General features: G+C 42.1%; 1 protein-coding gene and 1 long non-coding RNA gene across 3 annotated transcripts in view; one reads left to right on the top strand and one right to left on the bottom strand.

Moving 5' to 3' along the window:
- The window catches only part of LOC149306472 (uncharacterized), a 25,046-nt gene extending 16,779 nt beyond the window's left edge, over window positions 1–8,267 (top strand). The window contains exon 4 of the long non-coding RNA XR_016282470.1: window positions 7,820–8,267. This is a non-coding gene — a long non-coding RNA (uncharacterized LOC149306472). The remainder of the gene's footprint in view (window positions 1–7,819) is intronic.
- The window catches only part of IQCE (IQ motif containing E), a 25,839-nt gene extending 8,170 nt beyond the window's left edge, over window positions 1–17,669 (bottom strand). For both annotated transcript variants that reach the window (XM_089540119.1, XM_089540120.1), the window contains exons 1-16: window positions 17,542–17,669; window positions 13,773–13,820; window positions 13,458–13,500; window positions 12,850–12,990; window positions 11,351–11,485; window positions 9,993–10,063; window positions 9,297–9,410; window positions 9,009–9,059; window positions 8,325–8,392; window positions 7,340–7,412; window positions 6,912–6,961; window positions 4,637–4,783; window positions 3,423–3,574; window positions 2,664–2,719; window positions 2,126–2,328; window positions 1,288–1,390 (exon numbers count right to left, since the gene is read on the bottom strand). In XM_089540119.1, the coding sequence (XP_089396245.1) occupies window positions 1,288–1,390; window positions 2,126–2,328; window positions 2,664–2,719; window positions 3,423–3,574; window positions 4,637–4,783; window positions 6,912–6,961; window positions 7,340–7,412; window positions 8,325–8,392; window positions 9,009–9,059; window positions 9,297–9,410; window positions 9,993–10,063; window positions 11,351–11,485; window positions 12,850–12,990; window positions 13,458–13,500; window positions 13,773–13,820; window positions 17,542–17,646 (1,560 nt within the window). In that variant the 5' untranslated portion in view covers window positions 17,647–17,669. The remainder of the gene's footprint in view (window positions 1–1,287; window positions 1,391–2,125; window positions 2,329–2,663; window positions 2,720–3,422; window positions 3,575–4,636; window positions 4,784–6,911; window positions 6,962–7,339; window positions 7,413–8,324; window positions 8,393–9,008; window positions 9,060–9,296; window positions 9,411–9,992; window positions 10,064–11,350; window positions 11,486–12,849; window positions 12,991–13,457; window positions 13,501–13,772; window positions 13,821–17,541) is intronic.

The following is a 17,669-nucleotide window of genomic DNA, read 5'->3' as shown; positions in this document are numbered from 1 at the left end:
GATAAGCAAAACCTACCAGTGTGCAGAGCCCATAGTAAAATTTAATTTAGGAATTTACACACGATCAAACTTGTCAAATGCAATTAAATTCTATCAGCCAACATTACATTGGTGAGGCCACACCAATGCCTTGGATCTCAGCTACTACCGAATGGGCTTTGGCAAATGATGGCCTCATCTTATTCAAGCAACTTGTCCTGGTACTGGAAGTCTGCATTCCTTGGTGCAGGATATTAAAACTGCCCAGATTTCTGACTTCGCTCAGCAGCAATGACATAAAATGCCTATTGGCTATATGCCTGCAACTTTTACCTGTGAGCTTTATTGACATTTGTGAGACTCGTTTTTAAAAACCTTTTAATTGTTTTAAAAGGTGCCATGGTAAATCAGGTAACCAACTGGATTCTTTAATATACATAAATTAGCATCACCAGGTTTTCAAAATAGCAGTAGGGCTAACTTGCTTCTTCTTTCCAAGATGTAAACAGGAGACTGTAAGCAAGCCCCACACACTGTGCTCTTCCATTCCAAATGTGTCTCCATGCACAGCACCAAAACCACTTTGCCTTGGTTCTATAGGCCTTCCATTGCCTTTGGATGACTCGAGCCGCCTGTTCTTCCCCGTGACACTCCACAGAGCCAGAAGGTGAAAACACAAAGTTCAATCCCCTTAACTGTGGCATGGATGCTGAGTGTGACTGTTGGCAACTGGGCTGAAATTCCTCTTGGCCCATTAAATGAATATGGGGGGAAACATGAATAGATGGGCAGAAATCCGGAAGAATGGAAGGAGAGGGAAAACAGAGCAGTTTTGGACAAAGATCCAACAGATAAGATTAAATGCAGAGGGCAGGGAAAGGGGAAAGAGAGACACACTTCAACAACATGGAGCTTTCTGCCGCTAACATATCAATATGGGAGCAAGCGAGGGCAGAAATCTCCCAGCCAAGTCACTGGAGATGATGTGTTCTGTCTCCACTGATCCCTTTGGATATACATTCCTATGAATCCAACTTTAATTGTTATGAGGTTATACATCATTCTTCTCCAGCGATCTACAGTGAGAGTGTGGAAGGCACTCTCTTTCACACACCGTAAATGTAAAATTCAATACTTGGCTGGAGGAAGGCTTTAAAGAGACAAGCAATCTAAGAAACTATTAAATGCCACAGCCAGACAATATCTAAACTCCAAGCAGCCCAAACAGAGGGCTTCAAGAGAAGCTAGAGTTAGTCAATATTACAAGACGCACTTTACCAAATATATCAAAATGTCATTTTTTTAAACCTGGTCAGGAGATTCTGTGGCATCAGTCCCAGTCTCTCTACAATTTATTTCTTGGTTTTCCTCCAGTTCTCTCACCTTCTCTGTCAGCTTCCGTATTTCTTCCCTGCAGAGGCACAAAATCAATTTATTTGCGGTGAATTTTCTATTCCACAGACCTGTGCAGCATGCACTCATCCACATCACCACCTTTACAAGGCGGGGGACACAAGCAAATGTATGCTTGTGCCATTTTTGGGGGGACACCACAGCATGATACGGGGGGGGGGGGGCATATCCCAACATGCTCAACGGTGTCTTAATGGGATTCTGGCCAGGGCACAGCTATTTAGATTGCGAAGAACATCAGTGAGGACCTGCTGCACACCCGTTAAGTCATGAAAGACAGCCTCTTGGGGCTGCAAGATTTCTTCAGGTGTTTGGCAAAAGAATCATCTTGTTCTCCTTAACTGCTTTCAAAGTAATACACTGCTTCCACCAAGGCCCAGATCTTCAAATTCTGCCACACTTGTTCTCCTGCTCTTTGAGTCAGGCATTTCAACAACTTAGCACAATCATTTTGGATAACAATAACCCAATGGCAAAGTGTAAAAGTTTACATGCTTGGCAGGAAAATCTGGCTTTTGCAGGCATTTGCTATAAGTAGAGCAGTTTCTCCAAGATATGAATTAGGACTGGTATCTATCTCTCTCCTTTATTTTAACCAGAAGAACAGGCAAAAGAGAGTGCGTGTAAACTTGGGATAGGGGTCAAGAAGATTTTCAGATGTTTTCTTTCACTATATCTTCCAAGATTCCAACAGAAATGTGGCATTGCATCAAACAACGCCTAGAGACTTAACTCTTTAAGCGTCAACTGATCCTGAAGGACATCTTTTTGTGCTTCCAGTTTCTTTACTATCTCATGTAGATGCTCCAAGTCCTCGGGGGAATCAGATTCCTTAGCAATGGACAGATCCAGGTGTCCAGAAGCTGATGGAGTGAGCACAGGTGAGGTGCTGGCTTGCGAAAGCTGCCGCCTGTCATTCTGAAGCTCATCCATTTTCTGAAAATTGAAAGGGGAGGATGAGCAATAGTCACTCAGAGCCTTTTTCTATGTATTCCTGTTGATGTGGGGGGCACAAGAAACTTTGTTCTAGTGTGAAAATGCTCATCTGCAGAAATCATCTGTAGCCACAAAACATTAAACTGGCGATAATTACTAGCAAATTGTTGACCTTCAAACAGATTCTGAAATCAGGAATTCTTGCAACTTAATAAGGTAAACTTAAAAAATAAAAGAGAATATACCAGAGACCATATCCCAGGCTGTAGAATAAAACAGCCACTTAATTTCTGTTCCACCTGTTCTAAGACGGCTATGTAGTTTCCATTACTCACTTTCTCCAGTTTTGAAATTCGTCGAACCAGCCTCTGTCTGCTCCATTCAGTGTAATCTGAGAAAAGTTAATAATGTTTTCAGACTCAAAGTAGGTTGCAAGAAACACCAAACCCTGGAAAGAAAGCTCCGAGTTGCAAGAATCTTTTATGCTATTTATAAAAGTTGGGAATAGCAGATTATCTTGAGGTGTTTTGGTATCCAACTGAGCTGCCACCGACTGTGTAACTCAGGTGAGACAAGTCAGAAACATTTACAAAAGGGTAAAGACCATATAGTTAAACTAAAAGTAGTGTTTCTCAAAGGTCCGTGGAGATGGTATGCCAAACTTTCAACTCCTCTATTTTTAATTCTGACCAACTCTTGACTCCTTCATAAATGGCAAATGTATACGAATTAGTAATAACAAAATAATTGTAATGTAATGGTAGCAAAAATCATTTCATCATCAACACACAAATCAGTGGGCTACTTAGACTGATAGAACATAAAATATATTCGATTAAAGTGTTTGAACAAGAAAGCTGTCCTAAATTCCCATGGAAGTAAATATGCAACAAACTAGGCATGTAATAAATTAAAAAAACATTTCCCCCTCTTGACTTGTGGAGAAGTGCTCAAATACAGCTAATTTCCTGGGAAAACTCTTTGACACTGTGAACTTATGTTTTTTTAAAGTCATATTTTAAACAAATTACACATTGCAACTCATTCCTCTTCCCACACAATAAAACCAAACCTGGTCTTCCAACAGAACTTACTTTTGGCTTTACTGAGGGCAGGGGAGCCGTGCAACATGTGGTCCAGATCTGCTTTCAGTTTCCAATTCTCATCTTGCAGCTCCTTGATGCTCCTGGAGAACTGCAGGATTGTGGTGTTGAGCACCTTCTGCTGCGAACTCTCAGGAGAGGATCTACAAAGAAATTTGGAAAACATCGTCAACAGCCGTAACTGAAAATGCAATGGAAGATGCATCTAAATGGCCACATGATCAACAAGCCGTCCAAAACTTGGACAAGCGGCATGGGTATTTTTACTATGGAATAGAACTGAGAGCCAGAGAGATGTAGCGGGTAGAATCTTGGATTGGAATCTCTACTAGCATTGTGATCCTGGCCAGCTAGAGCTCTCTATAGTGGTATTACAAGGACAGTATAGAATAACACCTTGCACAATAGCAAATCCTTCAAAGGAGGAAAGCAAGCTAGAAATGTCTTTAATAACACCGTCAGCTCCTTGAGAGTGGTAGAATGTCATGAATTAAAGAATATGATACTCTGCATGGATTCAGAACTTGGGACAAAAGTACTAGTGACTTCTCTCTTGCCCCTCAAATGCTGGTTTCATTTTGGGCCAGTTTCATAGTATGCAGAGGGGATATTTAGTGTTGAAGGGGATACCAGCACCCTAATAAATGACGTAACAGAAAAAACAGGGACTACATGGAAGGAACTTGGAAGTAGTCAGATCAGTTTGCTCATTGGACACTCTCCTCCTGTAGAACACAAAGCAATTCCCAGACAAACGTTTTCTACTTGGATGTGGATTATCTGGCATGGAATCTGTGTCCTTTTAGATCATAAATTCCTGGGGCAGAGGCCTGTTGCCTTGTAATTTGCAGAGCACTATGTGCACTGGTGATGTAACAACACCAACCACCAATAATAATAGTGGTACGTAATCCTTTTATTCCAGAAAAGCATGGAAACAGAAATGCACAGAATGGCCCCAAAGCACAAACTGCTGATAAATGTGTTATTCACATCTGGCACGTAGGAACAGATTAGTATACTCATCTGCAAGCATTCCTGGACTTATGTTTAGAATTACAGCACATATAGGATCACAACTTCAACGGTTCCTGTGGTTCTAGCAGGAGCCTCACCATTCAGATGCCTAGTTTAGTATCCCCACCCTTATACACATTTGGCTATTGCTTGTATTAAGAGGCATTCAAGAAACTAAATTATGTTACCTTATTCTACATTTCCTCCAAACTACCTTGAGCTCCACAATTCTCCAGACATCATCTGACTGCACAGACCTCTCTCTCTTTCTTCCTCCATCAGAACTTCCACCATTTGCTTCTTCCTTTGAATCTTTCACCTGGTGTCTATAGTAGCTGGGCAACTTTTAGAGTTAGAGAGTCTTCTAGGAATAGGAAGTCCCACTAGAATTTGTCACTCCCATTTGGATATCCCAAAAGGTCATACCAGAGAAATACATCAATTAACCAAGGACTTTTTAAAGCTGCTTATTTTACTTTTGAAACTGGATTTCTCTCTTGATTCATCCAATAATTTGCAAATCAGCCATTTTGATGTCAGTGCATTAAGGCGATCTTTCCAAAGACTGTGATTTTGGTTTGGCTTAATTTACAAAATTCGTAAAAGACGCCACCGGCGTAAACCAGGTCACATTATTTCCCCTTCTAGCCCAGTCCTATCTGCTCAAATGGGCAGCAGTTCCCTGGGTTTCAGGGACAGAATGCCATTCATAACACCCTTTGTGTGTTTGTGCCTTCAAGTCGCTTGCTGATTTAAGGCAACCCCATGAATTTCACAGGGTTTTGCCAGTTCTTTCTTCTGAAATACAGCACAATGATATTCGGTAGCAAATAGCACAACTTATTTTTTGACAGAATGGTTGAACTGGTGACTAGAGAAGGAATGGTCAACTGTGGGAGGCTGGAGGACCACATTAGCTCTTCCTTGGAAGCATGAACATCCCCAGATACAAAAATATAAATCGTGTGTGTTTTACACAGGAAAGACACAGCACAAGTGTTCAAGGGCCATGTATAGACAGCAACTAGTCCATCTAAATCTGGCGAAGTGTTTTAGGCGACACCAATTGCAATTTGGCTGGACCAAAAATGTGCCCGAAATGTGAGGTGTGGACTAACTTTCAGCCACTTGATGACACACAGCCCAGTTCTGATAACTGTCACCTAATCCTTTTGTCCACAATGGAATTAGATTGATGAAAAAAGGTTGATGGAATAATGCTGTTTCCATTGCATGTTTACAGAAATGTTCCCTTTAAAACATATTGTCACACCCTCTGACATCTTCAACATGGTTAGAATCTAGATGTAAAAGGATGTGAACCTGCACCCCAACCCTGATTCAACAACTGGGACATTCTAGTACCTGTTAGCACACAGTAGTATTCCCACCTTTATACACATATACCTCCACAGAGGGTTTCAAAAACCGTTTTGGGGAAACTGTATGTAGCTGAAAGGCCACACTTCATCTAAAGGGACTCTAAAGGGATCCTTCTTTGGAAACATGATGAAGTAGGGTTTTTAAAAATTAAAGGCTGTATGTTGAAATTTTGCTTCATTGGCTAAGAGGGGCTGTTTTCAAACTTGAGTCTGCTACAAAATACATTTCCTTACTATGGAAGAACATGCCATTGATCATCCAAGGGACACAAAGTAGTTGGATTTAAGTCTAAAGTCTGAAGTGCTTCCACTTAAGCTTATTTTCACTTCTTTGGAAATATTACACGGTAAAATCAATAAGGCTTATAGGATCAGGGAAGGTGCTAACTTGCGTGGAACTTCACCACAATCTTCAAAGTAAATCCTATTGATTTCTGTATAGGTATTTTCTACATAAGTGAGTGTTAAGTTGACAGCCTTAATTACCTTTCACTCAATTGTTTCAACTTTACTAGGGCCTGTTACAGACTGCCAAAATAAAGCTGCTTCGGGTCTCTTTGGAGGTATGCTATTTAAATGATGCATGGTCCTAAGAGTCCAGAGGTTGCGCCAAAGCCACACTCCATTCCTAAGCACTGGAGGGCAGCTTTGGTGCAGCTTCTGGATTCTTAGGATGCATGCATCATTTAAACAGCATACCGCCAAAGAGACCCGAAGCAGCTTTATTTTGGCAGTCTGTAACAGGCCTAGGTTTTAGATTGGGCAATGTAGCCTTTAACAAGCCATTGCTTTAACAGGTACAGCTTTCATCCTATATGGATAGAAATCTAAAACTCTAATGGGTAAAATATCTTAGAGGTAAATACTGCCAGCTGCACTGAAAACTGGAAATGGAAATAATATAGACATGGAGTGATGTAAAGTTATATAAAACCCAAGAAAGAGACCCCAAACAACGACTGATGGATGAGATGTTTTAAAAGCTTTTGACATTCTCTGACTCCACAGCCATTAGTGAAGTATAGAAATTACACAGAAAAAAATTAAACACATGCATACAGCCCCAAAGAAATAAACGTACTTTCTCTGCTCCGCCTTTGATTTTGCTAGCAGGGTGTGGAGTCTCTGGATCTGCAATGGACAAGGCATGTTAGCATTCATGCAGCAAGGATCAAGCGCAAAAAGAAGCTGCCCAATAAATATACAAATCTGCACTGGAGGAGTGAAAAAGGACCTATGTACTTTTAAAAACAGAATTCTCCATCTAATTGCTTTTAACTTTTTGCAAATGTGACTCTAGATGGACTTTGTTTTAAAATATTTGGAAACTATTCTGAGTCCCTTGTCAGAAGAAAGGATGGGGTATAAATTAAATAAATTAAAATATGTAGCACAGCCAAGTGAGCTGAAGAAAGCAAAAGTAAATGATTCTTGGTCTATTGATCTATTTCTTTTTTTCTAAGTTGTGTTAACAGCTTTCCCAAACGCAATTGATTAACCAAGACATACCTCATCATAATAAGTGTCCAGGGAGAGTCTCATTTCTTCTACATTAGTGTTCTTTGCATCTGTCTGGAGTTTGCTTTTTCACACAAACACACACACAAAGGAGGAAGGAACAGCAGAAACAAAGAGTCAGAAATTAACCACAAATGTTTGTTAACACTGAAGCCAACATGTAACCCCTTTCTACCTGATGGTCATAAAAATAGCACCAAAGTAATAAATATTAATAGTTGTTCCAATAGCTATAGCAAACATTTGTCTGGAGACACATAGCATTGCCAATTGGCCTTTCATCTCCCTATTCTGTTGTCTTGGCTTGTTCTGGATTTACTTGAACCCACTGCCAGGTTGCACAGATGGCATGCCATCACCAGTCATCCTGGGTCATAAACTGTAAAGGGATGTTCTCATACTACTTGCAACTTCACTTGATTGTCTTGGCCCTATTTCAGCAAACTTATCTCATCTATTTCTGCTACACAGGACAATAAAACCCTCAATGCAAGTATCACACAACATTTGGGATCTGGATATCATCAGGACCATCCATGGACTCATTGTTATGTTCAGAAGTTCATCTGAAGCCCTGTTCCATCTTCAGCCAGTAATCAAGGCATTGTGAGTGGGTAAGCAAGGTCTTCTCATTCTGTGAAACGTTTTGTCCCAGAACATCCCTCCCTCTCTACCTTTAGAAACCAAACTAAGGTGCTGTTATTTCATCATCATCATCATCATCATCATCATCATCATTTACTTATACTCCGCTCTTCAGCTAAGGCATGCTCTTAGACTGTGTAATAACTGGTCCTCTTACAAAGGCCTGTTCCTGGTTTGGTGGCTCACTTCCAAATTTTGCTCTATGGTTTGAAATCATGAATTCTACGTTTTTAATCTGCTTCTGTGTCTGGTTATTTTGTGAGCAGCCTCAAGCCTCCACAAAGATTAAAAAGGAAAGTAAAAATATTTTAATAAAGAAAGTTCAACATACTTGATAGCGTTGTCTTTTTCCTTGCATTGCTGTTCCAGTCTGAGAATTCTTTGCTTCAACCCATTGACCTATCAAGAGGAAAGAACACAGGATCTTTCCTGAAACGTGAGTTGTCTTGAACAGCACACGTTCACAATTATTACCCAGCAATTGCCCCTCGACTGTGCTGGCCACCAACTGGTATAAGATGGAAATTCTTAACACGGGACAGATAAACATATAAATCTGGCATTTTGTTAGTAAGTTCACTAATGCTCTCCTTCACATTTGACTATATGGTTTTTCCTCAAGTGTAGTGTATTCAACAAGCCTTGTAGCTACTCCCAGGTTGCGGCAGGGAAGCTAGGTTGGTCTTCTCCCCATCATCCTTCTGCCACCAAGCAAAGACCTCCAGGAAGATTTGGGTACTTGACTGGTTGCTGATGAATGGGCTTTTAAAAGATGGATGCTGCACTTTAAGGCTGGGCTTTTAAACAGTTTTTAATGCAACTGTTTTAATATTATAAGTATATTTTAAAAAGTGTTTTTTAACATTACAACTTCTTGCCTTTTTATCTGCACTTCAGTTAGTTCATTTTGTTAAGAACCATTTTGGGAGAAAGGTGGGTCCTCAACCAAATAAACAAACTGAGACAGAAAGAAGGCATGAACAGAGAGAAAGAAGGCATTAAGAGGAGCAGTTACCAAACTAATTTCGCTCCTCATCTCTGGGCGTAGCCATCCAAACTCGGAGACCTGAAAGAAAACAGAACAAGATGAAATATTTTACCATTGTGCAAATAAAGAGGCTACCAGAACAGCATAACAACTATTTCCTATCTGAAATGCAAGTCTCAGCAAAGCCCCTGCCAAAGTGTTCAGAAGGCAAACCTATAAGTGCTTCTCAGTCTTATAAGAAAAGGTAAGAGCAGGGCGACCAGATCCAGACCTTGCTGCCTAACCATCCGACTGACCAAGGAGCACATGACTTACCCTGGAGGGATCCAGCAGCTGCTCAATCTGTTTGTCCTTTCGGTTGTTTTCCTCCTCCAGTCGTCGAAGCTTTGTTTTCATCCGATCTGCTTCAGATTTCTGGGCTTGTATGGTCTACAGTGAAGAAGGGGGAGAAAGAGAAATGTTTCTGGTTCTTTATAAACTTCTCCTTGTAGCCTTCTGGTATGCAAAAATCAACAATGTTCTTTTTTTCAAAGCTGAAGAAAACAACTAGACCCCAGGCATCAAGGACTGGAAAAGGGCATTAAGGGGAAGAGTTAGACAAATATATTCTTATCTTTCTCTAGTCCCATTAGCCTTGTTCCCATCCAACACACCATGATGGGAATAGAAAAATTAGAAGCCACACAAAATTGCAAGTTAGCAGAATTCTGGGCAAAGAGTACGATGGCGCAGGGCACACGGGAAAGGACAGGAGGAGAGGAGAAGACTGGGATGTGATGTCAAGGAGATGAGCAAAGCCATGCAGGTTACAGATGCTTAGCTACTCCCCCCTCCTGGAAATCCGGCTCATGGCATTTGTGGTTCCTAAGCATAGCTATCCCTGCCACATTGTCAATCAGAAGAATGAACTATTTTCCCCCAATGACAACTGAGAGTCAAAACAACAACAACAACAAACCCCAGGTACTACAAGATACATAGATATGCAGACATGTAAATACATATCCATACCTTCTTTAATTCAATAATCTCATCATACATATCTTCCTTTTCTTTGTAGTCTGGTGTTCCAGGGATATAGCCTGCAGGAAAAAGAAAAGAAATATTAAGTGACATTCAGAGACTTCAGCTCCCCAACGATAACAAGGCAGGGAATTGGTACCTTTTTAGAGGCTAACATTACACACTATCACTGCAAATGTTGCAATCAGCACTTGGAACACATCTATAACTATTTTATTTATATATCTCAACTTCTTACTGGAGAGTTACTTTTAGTTCTCCTTTTTAAAGAAACTATATACTTAAGCTACAAAAATGCCAGAAAATTCCTTAATATGGGCCTGAAAAGCATATTTTAAAGGCAACACGTAGATGTTACTAAGTACAAGCAAAGAGCAAAAGTGTCAAATCACACAACTCAAGCCTCACAATTAGATTTTAAAATTGACTTTCGCAGGGATTTTGATCATACAACTAAGAAGTGCAGGTGCGCCTGGAGACATTGTGCATTTCTTCCTCCTGGGAGGAATGAAGTACAACCACCACAGAAAATTATAACAGTTATACTTAGCAAATACATACACAATGCTGGGCAAATGTGCAAAACACTGCAGAGGTGATCTCATTAATCCTTACAACCATCCTGGTAGAAATAACAACAATGACAATAGTAACACTAACATTTATTCCTTACCTGTCTTTTCCTATGGATCAAGGGGTGGAAAACAACAAATTAGACACGTAACACACCAGCTAAGATGGTATATGAAACCAACACATGTTAAAATAATGAATACATCCTTTAAAATTCATAATTTAAAAACCATTTGGTTAGGCCTGCCAGAAGAGATTCGTGTTTAATGCTGCTTTAAACTCACACAGCATATCCAGCTGACAAATCTCTTCCAGCAAGTCATTCCACAGCTGACGAAAAAGTCCTCTGGCTAACAGTTACCAACCTAGTTCTGGCTGAACGAAGTAAACGTTGCCCAGAGGACCTGAGCATACAGGGCAGACTATATGGCAGATGGTGATCCAGTAGGTAACCGGGACCTACTGGAAAAAACAGTGTTTAAGCAAAGAGAGTGCTGAGGCTAAGATACATGGTTGGCCTAAGGCCATTTACAGCAGGTTTTCTGGGTCACAGTCCAGTTTCTATCCACTGTGCCAAAGCAAAAGCATCCCTGAGGCTCTAGACTGGAGATTATTATATCCAGAGAGGGTCCCCCTGTTTTTTTGTAGGAGGCTTGATGACAAAACAGTGGCAGCCAACGGCTTCATGAAAACGGTTTTCTGCTTTATTGATTCACATTCTACCTTTTTAATTTCTCATCTGTGGGCAGCCATTCCTTCTATACTGAACTCACCGCTGACGGAGGAGCGTGCGTGCTTCGGCTTCCGCATGCCGAAGGCTTCCTTCAGATATTCTGGAGTGCTGCCAGGGAGAGTGGAGAGTGTGTCGCCTATGTCAAAGTCTGGTTTTCCCTTGACCATCCTGGTACCTAGTGAAAGGGAATGCAGAAATGATGAGAGAAGTCTATGGGGCTTGAAGTACTGGACAGCCAGGAGAAAAGCAGTGTACCCCAGTGAGTTTAAGAATGGGCTGCTAAGGCCTGGCATGGTAGCAGTATTGTTGCAGAAGTAATAAATCACTGAAGTATGAGAAACAATTATCTCGGCACAAATCAACTGATCCCCATGCAGTAGGAATACTCTCATTTGAATTAGGGCATTTCTTGGAGGCACCAACAGGATACTATCAAGGCTGTGCATATCGTTTTGCAACTAGGAGCAAGCCATAGGAATGGCTCCTTCTCTCCTTTCCCCATCATTCTGAAGCATGACTTTTCTCCTGCTGCTGATACAATACCCAAAGTTATCAACTGCCACTATATATTACCTCCAGCATCCAAGACAGTATGCCTTTCAATACAAGCTGCTGCAAAGAAAAACTGGAAGGACACTACTGAGCCCATGTCTTCCTGCTGACTGATGTCCCAGAGAGGTCTCTGGATAGCTACCAGAATGCTAAATCTAACAGGTCTTTGGTCTGATCTTTTCATCCATACAAGGCCACACATGCCAGAAGAGTTGGAGAACAGAGTCTGTGACTGCAGCCTTCCCTCGATTCTATAACAGCAGCAAAACATCTGAGGAAATGGACCAGGCTTATGAAAGCTTACACTACAATTTCTTTCGCACAGTTAGTCTCAAAAGATGATACAAGATCCATTTCCACACTGATATTCCAGACTAATATGGCCAGGTCTCTGAATTCTAATAGTGAAACATTCAATATCATTACAAATACGCTAACTCTTCATATAAGAGGTTGTACTAACAGAGTTCCTTAGCAAAGCATATTTTAGCACATTGTTGACCACAGAGGACAATTCTTTCTTACATGATCTTCACAGGGGGAGAGATAAGTCAGGTCTGAAGGATTTGTGGCCTTCCAGATGTTGTTGAAATCCCAATTCCCATCAGCTGTAGTTGGCCTGGCCAATGGCAAGGCACAATGAGAGGAGCTGTTCATCAACATCTGGAGGGCTGATGTGAAAGTGAAAGAAATACTAGGTGCAACAGGAGAAGATGTAGCAAGGCTTTTTCCAGATTTCAAAAGAACTCAGCCAAATGAGAAACCCAGGATCACTGAGGGGAACACACTCCACAGCTCTGCTCCAGCCCAGTGTCACTGACAGCAAGGGTAGTGCTTGTATGAAGGTCCTACACGCATACACCTAATAGCCCAGAGGTTCAAACATATCCTCACAGCAAGTGGGGAAGCATGGCACCAGGGCCCACATTGTCAAGATAATGCAAGAAGCAACTTGTTGAAAGGGGAATTGCTTTCACATACGCGTACCTTGTTTGGGAGATCCACGCCACAGCTGCCTGGATGACTTGACCAAGGAGTTGCCAAAATTTTTGTTCTCTGTGCCTTTAAAGGATCTCAGAAACCCAGCCCCTTTGGAAAGGAAACATGTAGCAGAGGTGTATGGAGACTCTAAGGCAAGAAAAACAAAACAACAAATTCAGGACTACAAGTTTAAAAGCCAACAAGGAAGCTTCTAGCATCCCATTTCTGTAAAGTCATGAGACATGAATCATGGGCTCTTTATCTTAAGAATCACGACTGACTTGGGAATAGGGAGAAAACTGGTCAATTATGTGCCTGTTTCGAAATGTGCATAATGTTTCTGACCACTGCCTAACACAGGGAAGGCTGAAATCTTTAGGCAGCAAAAAGCAACTAGTGTTATAACTGGCCAGCTGGAACGCTACTCATTCTTCAACAGCTGCTAATCTCAAAGCTCTTTGAGAAAAGGAATTCCATCCTCTCTTTCCAGCAAGTTCGCCCTCTTCTGCCCTTTGCATAGGAACCCATCCCATATCGGCGAATGCTGTAAAGATCCATACTCCTCACTGCAGGGAGGCTATTGGTTTCATGTTAAAAGATTTGGTCATACTAACTTGGTGATCTAGGTGACTTGTAAGATGTTTTCTTCCTCAGTTTCTGAAATAAAAAGAGAATCTTTTTGTAGTTATGCATGAATTTGCAAATAAGCACACACTTTTCCAGGCAGAAAACAACAGTTCCATTACAGTAATTTTTGAGTAGTAGGTGAAGATCCTGATAGCTAGTCAGGATGACCTAGGCTTAATACATTTCCAAGATTGCCAGGACAGATCATTACCCAAAAGCTGAATATTTCATCCCAAATAAACTAAAAACCGGAGCCTATTGTAATTCTGTGGAAGAACCATCACACTCCTGGTCCAACTCACCACTTCTGTAAGAAAGTCACAGATCAGTGCAGAAAGAATGTCCTCTTCCTGGGGAATAAATATGGAGATATCATCATCATCATCATCATCATCACCACCACCACCACAACCTTTGTTTCTCTAAAATTAAGACTCAAGGTGTTTTACAATTAAAACTAAGTGCAATACACAAGGTGAACACATTAAAATATAATTAAACTAGTCACAAATACTAAAACAATTTAAAAGATACACTTAAAAAAAGATAAAGGGGCTGAGAAAGTGTGACTCCCCGAGATCACCCCAGCGGGTTTCCATGGCTGAGCAGGGAACTGAACCCTGATCTCCAGAGTTGTAATCCAAGGATGAAAGCACTATACCACACTGTCTGAAAAAGCAATTACTATAACATAATACTTTCATGGAATCCTTGCATATGAGACTGCCATAGATCTGCTTCAGATCACCATTGCATTGGTATTTTCTACTGTGACTGAGTGGCAACTGTTGTTCCAGTGAACCTCTTGCCTCTGAATGTGAGGGCCATTAATTTAGGGGTGGGCGACTGTGACCCTTCAAATGCTTTTGGACTGCAGCTCCCACAATCCCTTACTACTGGTTATACTAACTACAGCTGGCGAGAGTTGTAGCCAACCCTCAATTGTCCAGCCCCAAAACTGATTTGACTTTTAACCTGCCTGAGATTGGAGACCACTGAAGTCTGAAAGCTGCAGCGACGGGTAATGGACTAATGTTCCTGTACCCCAGAAACTCATCCTAGTTTTCCAAAACCACTTACATAGTCATCATCTACATGTAAAGTAAAGAGTTTTGAACTACAGCAGCTGTAATGGAAGAAAACAATCATTCTGGTGAAAGAAGTCAGTGGTCTCAGATAACTCTTGAGAGAGGAGATTGTGGCTTGCTGTGACTGGAAGCCTTGGCCAAACACACTCTAATTTCTAAACATATTATCAGATGCAAGCCCCAGTTCTTCTTCTTACGAAATGGCGAAAACTGAAAGTCTGCTTTCTCTTCAGTCACTTGAAGCTGCAAAGCAAAACCTGCTTTGGCAGAAACAACCAGAAGAGGCATGGAAATGCATTTCGAAAGGTGTTCCTCAGAGAGTGTGACAGTTCTTTTCTCATATCAGTAAGGAAGAAGGATTTTAATTTCCTTTTAAAAAAGTGGTGTGTGGATGAATATATATTTTTAATTGCAAAGAGGTCACCCTTGAAGGAAGGGGCCGGTGGTTCATTTCCGTTGCAGCCTTCATTGTCCTTTGTACAGTCCAGTCTTGTTAGATCTAGATCTCGCTCTCTGCAAAAAGGCAGAGAGGGGAAAGAGAATGGCTTCTCAGTTGGATAGTAGGAAAGAAGTGCCACAAAGCGATAAGAGATCAGTGTTCTGATGCCTCACCGCAGGCGGGCATGTGCCACGTACGCCCCGTCGGCCATCTTTTTAATTTCCTGAAGTCACATTCTTCGGAGCATATTGGCAGATTGTTTTCGTTATCCATCGGAGGCATCTGATCTCGGTCTGTATCTCCTCTTCCCATTTGTCTTGCTGCGCCAGCGGTCAGACTGTGAAGCGGGCAGAACTATAGTTTTAAGGAAAAGGGACAAATATTTGCAGAAGCGTGCGGCAAAAGCATGAGTTTCTAACAGCAAGACTCCAACAGATATACTGCCTCCCATTGCTGGGGAAGAGGCGAATGCAAGAGATGCAGATTTCAATAGGCAGGGATGGAAAATTTTCAGACCAGATCCCAAATGCCTTAATGCAAAGGACACTAAATGCACATCACAAGTAGCTTAGAAGTGCAGCTGCAACCTGGTTTAAACAGTATATTTAAGAATTCAGATGCGCTCAAAAATCAATTCTCTAAGGCTGCAATCTGACCTGAGAGAAAGCCTTCTCCCCTCAAATGGTTTTCACTTCTGAATAAAAAAGCCTAGGTCTGGGCTGCAAGTGTCTTCTCGTCTCTGATAAACAGGAGATAGCAGTTTTGAGGAGCAGTTTCATAGACAATTTTACAGGGAATGCAGGATGGAGTAGTGGAATAGCTTGAAGGAAAGTTCGTTCCAGTCTTGCATTGGGCTCCCCTGAAATCCACTGTAATTTGAGACTGTCCTCTTCACCCCCAAAATGGAAGTAGCGCAGCCATGTTTCCATCCATGGCCAACGCAAAGAGAAATGTGGAGGACCCAAGGTTTGAAACGGCACGGACGGAGAGAAGGAGACTGGTGCGTTCCTGCGGTCCTATGGTTCAATGCAGACCCAGAGAGATGTTGGTGATCCTGATGTTGATGGACGAGAGTCAGCCCTCTGTATCCACGGATTCAACCATCCACGGCTTGAAAATATTAAAATACATGTGAATTCCAAAACGCAAACTTTGATTTTGCCATTTTATAGAAGAGACACCATTATACTACACCATTGCGGTTAATGGGGCTTGAGTATCCATGCATGTTGGTATCCATGGGGGAACCTGGAACCAAACCCCAGCAGACACTAAGGGCCCAGTGCTATGTTTTGTCATCAGCAGCCAAGCTGAATGGAGACGATAGGAGTGAGTTCAACAACATCCAGAAGAGCACAGTTTTAGCAAAGCATGGACACTGCACACACAGAACTATATACAGTTGGCCCTCCTCATCCATGGATTCAAGCATCCATGGCTTGGAAATATTAAAAAAAGGATAAATCCCAAATATCAGGCCTTGTTTTTGCCATTTTATATAAGGGACACCATTTTGCCAGGCCACTGTAGGTAATGGGACTTGAACACCCATGGATTTTGGTATCCACCGGGGATCCTGGACCCAAATCCCAGCGGATAACAAGGGCCCACTGTAGGTAGAATTCAAAGATATAGCTGTGTTAGTCTGCAGAATCGGTATCTAGAGAGAGATCTTGTAGTATTGGCAGCATGAGCTTCCCAAGACCGAAGTCTACTTCCTCAGATGCACTTGAGTCTAGGAAAGCTCCTGCTGCCAAGTCCTTTCTTTCAGTGAGCCTCAAAGGTGCCGCAAGCTCTCTCTGCAAACATAGTTATGAATCATGGTGACTGGGAAAGGATGGGAAGGTCACCCCAGCAGCTTTAAGCCCTGCTTGCCCCGGTTGCCCCTGGGAACCACAAATGCACCTGGACCAGGAGGCCTTGGCTCTGCTATTGTGATGAAAGCCCTCTGGCAAGACCTGTCCTTTGTGGATCGGGGCCTCCCTTGAAATAAGGCCATGGAGCCCAGGTCACCATGGCTACCACTTGGGCCAGTGAGGTCTACCATTGAATGTTGTGTCACTCCTTGGATCGACTGCTCTTTCATTCCAAGACTGATCTCAGTCCAGAGCTAGCTTGCTATAGCGGTTTCGATGGCTGGACTGAGACTCTGGAGGCCAGGGTTCGAATCCCCACTCGGCCATGGAAACCCAAGGGTCCTCTCAAGTCTATCTAGATATACATATATAGAGATAGATGAACCAAATATATATACCATATCTATCTATCTATCTATACACTCATACACACACATATATATACATATATATATATACAATGTGTATCAACATATATAGCTAGATGCCAAATATATTAGAGCGTGTTTTTCTGGGGCTGAGAGAGTGTGACTTTCGTGCAATACATACAAAATGGTTGTTGTGTGCCTCTCTTGGGGTTTCCTTGGGGCTCGCCGCCCTCTGAGGCTGAGAGAGTGTGACTTGAAGGGGATTCTGGGAGTTGTAGTCCAGGCTCCCCAGGGCCAGAGTCCCCAGAGTGTAGGCTCACCGTTTCGGCGGCATGGGCTTTCTCTTCCTCCTCCTCCTCCTCGTCCCCCTGCTCCTGCTCCTGGTCCTCCTGCTCCTCCTTCTCCCGGCCGGGGACTTGCGCCATCCTGGCAAGGCCGCTGCTGCTGC

This window comes from Sceloporus occidentalis, unplaced genomic scaffold (genome assembly GCF_023333645.1).
Source record: "Sceloporus occidentalis isolate IW3139 unplaced genomic scaffold, rSceOcc1.0.p SCAF_10, whole genome shotgun sequence".
NCBI lineage: Eukaryota > Metazoa > Chordata > Lepidosauria > Squamata > Phrynosomatidae > Sceloporus > Sceloporus occidentalis.
This window is presented reverse-complemented; position numbering and strand designations above follow the sequence as displayed.